Source organism: Dysidea avara, chromosome 4, assembly GCF_963678975.1.
Source record: "Dysidea avara chromosome 4, odDysAvar1.4, whole genome shotgun sequence".
In the NCBI taxonomy this organism is placed as follows: domain Eukaryota; kingdom Metazoa; phylum Porifera; class Demospongiae; order Dictyoceratida; family Dysideidae; genus Dysidea; species Dysidea avara.
In genome coordinates, this window is record NC_089275.1 from 41,853,947 (window position 1) to 41,863,216 (window position 9,270).

At 38.0% G+C, this 9,270-nt stretch overlaps 1 protein-coding gene across 1 annotated transcript; it reads right to left on the reverse strand.

Moving 5' to 3' along the window:
* Positions 1-3,346: 3,346 nt before the first annotated feature.
* On the reverse strand, positions 3,347-7,064 carry LOC136254073 (uncharacterized). Its single transcript, XM_066046731.1, has 2 exons — positions 6,855-7,064; positions 3,347-4,458 (listed from the first exon to the last, which is right to left on the reverse strand). Exons 1-2 carry the CDS (start codon positions 6,865-6,867, stop codon positions 3,464-3,466), a joined length of 1,008 nt encoding a protein of 335 aa, XP_065902803.1. The 5' UTR covers positions 6,868-7,064; the 3' UTR covers positions 3,347-3,463.
* Positions 7,065-9,270: the final 2,206 nt, after the last annotated feature.

Sequence of the window (9,270 nt, forward strand, 5' to 3'; positions counted from 1 at the left end):
TATGTAACAATAAGTAAAATACTAGCTAGGCGTCGAGTGCCTATTATTCGGAAAAAGCGGCTTGTTTTCTTGCGATAATACTAGCGCCATGGCAACTATGCGTCCTCACGTGACAAAATAATAGGCGCTCGTTAAATTACTGCACGTGAACAATGCATAGCGATTGGATAAACCTAGATTTTGAGCATATGATAACGCTTTTGCCGAGCCTACAGCAGAAACAGCCGTGGATGAGGTAAGTAATCTGAGTGTAATGTGAAATAGAGTCTAAAGCAGTTATACGGGCACAATGTGGAGTCTATGAAATTTATAAACCCTCAGGCCCTTAGTAGCGCCCTCGGCACAATATAACATATGGCCGCCATATGTTATATTATTGTGCCTGAAGACGTGGAGTATATTAGAAAACAAGGTGGAGTATATGAGATTTATTACCCACCCAAAACAGCCTAAATAGAGTCTAAGGCAATATACCAATACTCATGTACCCATACACCTAACTATCACTTCTTAAAAACTGTATACACTGTCATTGTATAGATATGTCCCTCAAATTGAAACCCTATTAATGCACGTACGTGTTTATAGCATAAATGCACAAAATATGTGTCATAGCTATATCTGTTAGCTATACCAACTTGTGAGGTGTATTTGGGGTAGAACTATAATACAGTCAAATGTTGTTGCAGGAGACCATGGCCAAAGGTACATACCATAAGGCGGCACTTTGCAGTGCTTATGGGGTCACATATAGTTATATAGATTTTTGAAACCCATTATATATTTGTTGATTAAAATTGTTGTTAGTAAATATCTAGTCCGAGATCTAGTCTAAAACAGCCAAGCTTTAAAAAAAGAGTGTGGCCCTCAGAAAGGCTATGGTGAAAAAAAAAGTGAAATCCAAGGTGGCGGCCAAGAAATGGCTGTGATGGTAGGTTAATGGTAAAAATTTTAATAACAATTCAGGTGAATGTCTTGGCACAAAATTCACCTGAATTGTCGTTGTTAAAATTTTTACCATTAACCTACCATCACTGTGAAAAAGGTGGGGTATAATATGGTATTTCCAGTGGCTTATTGAATACAAATAAGCCTTAATACAAATCCTGTATTATACTCATCTTATGCTTTAGTATAATCCATACTATACTATTGTATATATGGTTTCAGTTTATTTACCACATTACCTGAAATAGCTTATATATAATGCCCACACTATACCATCACATATGTGGTTTCAGTATGTTTAACACATTAACTAAAGCCTTACATGTGATTGTTAGTATACTATAGGTTATATCAAGCTTTTTTTGTATTCAATAAGCCACTGGAAATACCATCTTATATCCCTCATTTTTCACAGTGCATCACAGCCATTTCTTGGCCGCCACTTTGGATTTCACATCTTTTTCACCATAGCCTTTCTGAGGGCCGCACTCTTTTTTTACAGCTTGGCTGTTTTGGATTAGATTTCACTTTTTTTGTATTTGTATACCCCAAAGCCGGCCTATGGCCAGCTTTAGGGCTTTTTAACATATCATTTTTTGTTTACCACAGGAAGAAGAAAAGATGAAGCAGGGTGATTTCTTTGTAGCTGAACTCTCTACAAGGTGATCCTTCTAGCTGATCTTTCTACCGGATGACTTGTTTGTAGCTGAACTATCTACAAGGTAACTCCTTCTAGCTGATCTTTCTACAGGGTGATTTGTCTGTAGCTTAATTCTCTACAGGGGGATTTGTTTGCAGCTGAACTCTCTACATGGTAGTTTCTTTGTAGCTGAACTCTCTACAATGTAATTCTTCTAGCTGAACTCCCTACAGGTTGACTTGTTTCTAGCTGATCTCTCTACAGGGTTACTTCTTTCTAGCTGAACTCTTTACAGGTGATTTGTTTGCAGCTGAACTCTCTTACATGGTGGTTTCTTTATAGCTGAACTCTCTACAAGGTAACATCTTTTAGCTGATCTCTCTACAGGGCAATTTGTTTGTAGCTGAACTCTCACATGATTGTTTCTTTGAAGCTGAACTCTCTACAAGGTGATTTCTTCTAGCTGATCTTTCTACAGGGTGATTGTTTGTAGCTGAACTCTCTACAAGGAAACTTCTTCTAGCTGATCTCTCTACAGGGAGATTTGTTTGTAGCTGAACTCTCTACAGGTGATTTGTTTGTGGCTGAATTCTCTACATGATGGTTTCTTTGTAGCTGAACTCTCTACAAGGTAACTTCTTCTAGCTGATCTCTCTACAGGGCAATTTGCTTGTAGCTGAACTCTCTACATGGTGGTTTCTTTGTAGCTGAACTCTACGAGGTGATTTCTTCTAACTGAACTATCTCTTTCCATAGTTGAACTCCCTACAAGGTAACTTCTTCTAGCTGATCTCTCTACATGGTAAATTGTTTGTAGCTGAACTCTCTACAGGGTGATTTGTTTGTAGCTGATCTCTATACAGGTTGCTTGTTTCTAACTGATCTCTTGAATTCTGTTCAGGGTGACTGCTGTATTAGGATGACTGCTCTATTACAGTATCTCGATCTCGCACTTGCTACACCAAGTTGGATTTCGTGTTATAACTCCGTTGCTTTAAGTGTGATTCTTCTACACCATTGAAGAGCCTTTCTAAGATGATTACTCCATCTGTACAGCGAATTTCAAAGCATTACCCCAAGCGGTTTATCTGGTAGGCTTGGCAAGTAGTCGTTTTTTTATTAGCTAATCTCGGTTGCGTAATTGTTACACACTGTTGGTTTCGTTGTATCTTCCTGGTTTTTAGTTCGATTTCTTTCAAACCACAAAAGGTTTGAGGTTCAATAGTTAACCTATTCACCCACCGATTTTCAGCTTCTTCCCATACACGGTTTACCCTGTAGGCGTGACAACATATTGGTGTTATTTTTCGTGAATAATCGCTCATAACTCTTTGCCTGTTTATGGTATTCCAGCCAACGTTGGTACCGAGATGCGCCTTTATACCCCCTTCTGTGTGCCAAACTTCAAGGCAATCGGATAAGGCGTTCGCGTTTTATAGCAGTTTTTGTAAGTGTGCGAAAAGAGGAAGAAAAATAAGAAGAAAAAAAATGAAGAAACTAAGCCAATTTGTGAAGTCGCATATCTCGGGAACGCCTGAAACGATTTCGCTCAAATTTGGAATGTGGAGTACTGAAGTTTGAGGGAGTGTCCACAGCAAAAATCGTCTTGTTTCATCTAGGAAGCACAGAGCTACGGAGGTGTGAAAATTGCGCTTTCTTTCTTCCTGTCAATATACTCACGGGTGTTGCGCGCCGGCTTCTTGGGTCGCACGACACACTACCGTGTGCCTTGATATACCATTGCAATATATACTGAATAATATTATTGCTGATGTGTTAATTGTATAGCTAAATACATGTACAATATTGCTCTCACACAGCCAGTCAGATGTACACATGTGTCAAATGATATTAATTACAAGTCCTTGTTAGCTATTACACAGAATTAGATGTCACAGCATTCTTGACCTTTGCTGAGGTTGAAAATATCATCAACAACACAAACTGTTCTGTTAGTGTTGCAATTGAACTTAGTAAGATGGGGATATTAGTAGACCCACTCAAAGGATAAGACACTAAGAACAAGACAGTGTTCAATCCTGATGTGGATATCAATGCTAAACACACTCGAATATTGGTTGTCTTAAATTCACAAAAGTTTTTGTTAATTAAAAAGTACAATATCATTCCAAGACTAAAAGTTATCATTTGTGCAGCAATAACTAGTGAAAGGAGTGCAATATAAATGTAAAATGATTCAATGATATGACCTTCAAACTCAATTTCACAATATCCATTTACAGTAGCAAAAGCATTTCTGGTGACTGACAGATCGTATGGTAGAATGAGTAGTCCACACAGACTGGTCAGTGATATAATAAATGTGACATACTTAAATAACAACCTCACATCAAATTTACTAGGAACTGATCTCACTTTGTAAGTATTGTACATGAGATTTGTAAAGTGAAAATAGACAGTTACAACTGTAGAGTGGTAGAGAAGATTTAAAGTAATTCTGACGTATACTAGCATAGCACAAACTCCATTACTGTCATTGACCTTGTGTGTATACTGGTATCTATTGTGGACAAACATAACTACATATCCTGTAACCAAAAAAAAGCACAGAATTGTAACTAGTATTCCAAACACAGTTTGTAGATTTCTGAAGTACAAGTGTAGGGAAATTGTTCCGGCAGCTAAGAGAAGTGTAACACAGTTGATAGTAGTCTTTACAGCATACACAACAATGTCAGGATTATAGATATCATCTTCACAATCTGATCCATTTGTAGTTAGCTCTGTGCCATCAAGGTTCCTTCTAACAGTGGAATTGTTAACATAACCGTAATCTGGTCGATCTAACAATTCTGTCTGTGTATCATTGCAATTGGTCACTTCAACACTCCATACTGAACAGATATCATCTAATATCAACAAAACAATACAAAATAGTGAAATAAGATTGGACATTATCATCAAAATTTCACACCGCCAAACTTACACTACAGTGATAGTGAGGTACAACTGATCTTGGCTTTATAGCTATGCATATATACTCACTTGAAAGGATGTAGTTGTAAGATGGTTTTCCCTTCTGGGAAAACATAAACAGACTATCTACCTACACAAATTGTTGTAAGATGGTTTTCCCTTCTGGCAAAACATAAACAGACTAGCTACCTACACAAATTGTATGCAATTATAGAACCAGATGATACATGACAGATGGTTTTGCTTAAAAGGGACTGGAAATCGTATTAGCTAACAAGTGACAACATGCACTTACTAGCAGTGTTGGGCAAGTTACTTTGTAAAAGTAACTAGTTGCATATTACATATTACTTGCAACTGAACTATTTAGTTACAGTTACATATTACCCATAAAATATAGTAACTGTAATAATATTACATATTATATTACTTTGTGTTCACAGCCTTAAGCTGTCACGTGTGAAACTTTGACTGCGTTGTTGGACAATGTGCAAATCTTGGTTATAAGTAAGAAGCGGGTGAATAAGCTTTATTCAGTAGGTCTCGTTACTTCGTTGTGGCTAGGTGTTACTCAGAGGATAACTAACGAGATTAGTAACTTCGTTACTTGGAGTAATAATATTACGTAATATTAGACTCGTTACAGTAACTATATTACTTAGGTAACGTGTTACATTCGTAAGTAAAGTAACTTGCGTTATATTACCTGCTTTTATAGCGTATTTCGTTATATTACTTTGTTACCACAAAAGTAATAATATTACGTAACGCGTTACTCCCAACACTGCTTACTAGTCAGGAATTATGTACACATCTGGTAAGATAACTGTTGCCAAGTTGTTTGAACGCTAGACTGGCGATTGCAAGGTTCCAATTTGATGCTTGGTAATGCCAGTTTACTGTTTACTCATATTACTCCAGCTGTTTAAATAATGACCTGTATGAAGAAGCAGCCCACCCATGGATACCTGGTGTTACTATATAGGCAAGTAACTACTACTGTAAATCTGCATATACACATATTATAGGATAATGGGTGAGATTCAATTAGTGCACACACCTCTACCCTGAATACATGATATGGCTCCCTGAGGGGGAATTATAGTCCAGTCTCCAAAAAGATTTGGCAGCAATGACTCAGTCAGCATATATTATAAGCATGATTGTGTATGCAGCTATAGCAGCCAAAGTCTTCATTTTTTTCTCGTTTATAGACACTATGTGTTTACATCACTCTATTATTGCTGAGTTTTCTATACTTACATGCTTAGAGTCCTTTTGTATTTGGACTACAGTGCATGTGTATCAAGATCATTTATGTAGACAGATGTATTGCTTGGTTGAGTGAGTTTGCAGGAAGGTTTTGTTTCTTTGAAACATCTATTAATCACCACAATTAGAACATCTTAACACAGGATGCAAGTTTTCTGGTGTATACATTCTCACCCTCATGTGACTACGGCAGTAGTTTGTGGGAGATTCCCAGCGATGTCAAAATGAAGTCATGCACACTGAGTTATTGTGGTCTCCGGGTACTGTAATATTCTCTTGTGCAATCTGTATGTATAATTATCAACTACAAGCAGCTTTAGTTACATGCATCAGTCTTCACAAGACTTCGTGACAAACTATTCTACAATAACAAAAAACAAATGTCACAAAAATTTAGTAATTATCAATGTATTGGTGTTACCTATTTTCTGTAACACGCTACAAATTTTGAATGCTATAGAGCTGTAGAGTGAACACTTTTTTTTGCCTGCCAAAGGGGCGGTGCCACCATGCAGACTGAGATCCGGGCCTAAGTAGAGGCATCAATTTAATGATACTGGTCTGTATAATGTGTATATAGACTGTATTGATATTTGATAAGCCAAATCTTAGTAGGCTGTTTATTGCCACTGCCACGCACAGATCAAGCTCTTACATCCGAAAAGGTGTGTCTTCCCCTGGCTTTCCCCACTGGCCCCAGAACTGGCCAACCCTGACAAAACACGGCGTGCAAGTAGCTAAGCCCAAAATAGACTGAAGTGCAGTAGTACAGCCAAGTCTAGTACATTGCAGCAAATGTTCATAATATAATCTACCGTAGATTCCCTAAAATTTCGGCATCTCTAAATATTCGGCACTCCCCGTGCTTTGAACGCAATGTGCTCTAAATTTCGGCAAGCATAGGAAAGTTTCTAGTTAAAAGCGCTAATTTTTCGGCACTTGGAATACTAGTTGACGAAGGTCTCTTGAGTACTGAGGATTCCCAGTGACCTCACACAATATTCTACCTCGATGCTGGATGAAACGCACCAAGTGTGAAATTGTTCAGGGAACGTACCCAACGATATCATCCTGTGACATCATGAGCTACCGCAAAACGATCGTTTCTATTCACAGAATAAAATCTCTCCTGGCCTCACATCTCCTTGTATAACATGATATACCCTCAGATAATGTTTTGTTAAGCCATGGAGCACTTCATGCAGCACCTGGTAGCAAGATTTATCACGAGATAGTTTAATAATATTACTGATTGTGGTTTCTATTTTTATTAATTAATATTACGTCTGGGTGATTGTATTCAAAAGCGATGTAGTAATGACATTGACCATCCCTCCTGGATAATGTAGGCAATCATAGTATATAGCGCTGTGGTCAAGTGAGTGTTGTGGAATCGTCAGCTCCGCCTCAAGGCGTTCCTGTTGGTTCCTGTAGAAAGTAAGCAGTAAACGGATCGCAAATAGCTAACATAGCCATGAAGCGTGCAGACTGTATTAGGGATAGATCCCTAAAAATTCGACAATAGCACCAGGTCGGTATATTATTTTCCTAATTGTTCGGCCAGACACGAACGGAATTAATTTATTTCTGCCGAATTTTTAGGGAATCTACGGTAATCCAAAACAGCCAAGCTGCAAAAAAAGAGTGCGGCCCCCCAAAAGGCTATGGTGAAAAAAGATGTGAAATCCAAGGTGGCGGCCAAGAAATGGCTGTGATGGTAGGTTAATGGTAAAAATTTTAATACTGAACAACAATTGAGGTGAATTTTGGTGCCGCTTGGTCTTGGCACAAAATTCATCTGAATTGTTGTTATTAAAATTTTTGCCATTAACCTACCATCACAGCCATTTCTTGGCCGCCACCTTGGATTTCACATCTTTTTTCACCATAGCCTTTTTGGGGGCCGCACTCTTTTTTACAGCTTGGCTGTTTTGGATTAGATTTCACTTCTTTTTGTATTTTTACACCCCAAATAGGCCGGCTTTGAGGTTCTTTTAACTAATCTCTTTTTTTCTTTTCCACAGGAATAAGAGAAGATGAAGTAGATGAATACTTTAAATATTTCTGATTTTATCAATAAATGTACGAATTATTATATATAATACATATATTAAATTCTACGTAGTACATGGTTTCTTTGCAACTGAACATTCTACAAGGTGAGTCCTTCTAGTTGATCTCTCTACAGGGTGAACTGTTTGTAACTGAACTATCTACAAGGTAACTTCTTCTAAGTATAGCTGATGTCTCTACAGGATCACTAGTTAGTAGCGATCTCTCTACAAGGTGACTTCTTCTAGCTGATCTTTCTACAGGGTAATTTGTTTGTAGCTAAACTCTCTACATGATGGTTTCTTTGTAGCTGAACTCTGTACAGGGTAACTTCTCTAGCTGATCCCTCTACAGGGCGATTTGTTTGTAGCTGAACTCTCCACATGGTGGTTTCTTTGTAGCTGAACTCTGTACAAGGTGACTTCTTCTAGCTGATCTCTCTACAGGACAATTTGTTTGTAGCTGAACTCTCACATGATTGTTTCTTTGAAGCTGAACTCTCTACAAGGTGATTTCTTCTAGCTGATCTTTCTACAGGGTGATTTGTTTGTAGCTGAACCCTCTACAAGGAAACTTCTTCTAGCTGATCTTTCTACAGGGTAATTTGATTGTAGCTAAACTCTCTACATGATGGTTTCTTTGTAGCTGAACTCTGTACAGGGTAACTTCTTCTAGCTGATCCCTCTACAGGGCAATTTGTTTGTAACTGAACTCTCCACATGGTGGTTTCTTTGTAGCTGAACTCTGTACAAGGTGACTTCTTCTAGCTGATCTCTCTACAGGTCAATTTGTTTGTAGCTGAACTATCTACATGATAGTTTCTTTGTAGCTGAACTCTCTACAAGGTAACTTCTTCTAGCTGATCTCTCTACAGGGCAATTTGTTTGTAGCTGAACTCTCACATGATTGTTTCTTTGAAGCTGAACTCTCTACAAGGTGATTTCTTCTAGCTGATCTTTCTACAGAGTGATTTGTTTGTAGCTGAACTCTCTACAAGGAAACTTCTTCTAGCTGATCTCTCTACAGGACGATTTGTTTGTAGCTGAACTCTCTACATGATGGTTTCTTTGTAGCTGAACTCTCTACAAGGTGATTTCTTCTATAGCTGATCTTTCTACAGGGTGATATTTTTGTAGCTGAACTCTCTACATAATGGTTTCTTTGTAGCTGAACTCTCTACAAGGTAACTTCTTCTAGCTGATCTCTCTACAGGGCAATTTGTTTGTAGCTGAACTCTCACATGATTGTTTCTTTGAAACTGAACTCTCTACAAGGTGATTTCTTCTAGCTGATCTTTCTACAGAGTGATTTGTTTGTAGCTGAACTCTCTACAAGGAAACTTCTTCTAGCTGATCTCTCTACAGGGAGATTTGTTTGTAGCTGAACTCTCTACAGGTGATTTGTTTGTGGCTGAATTCTCT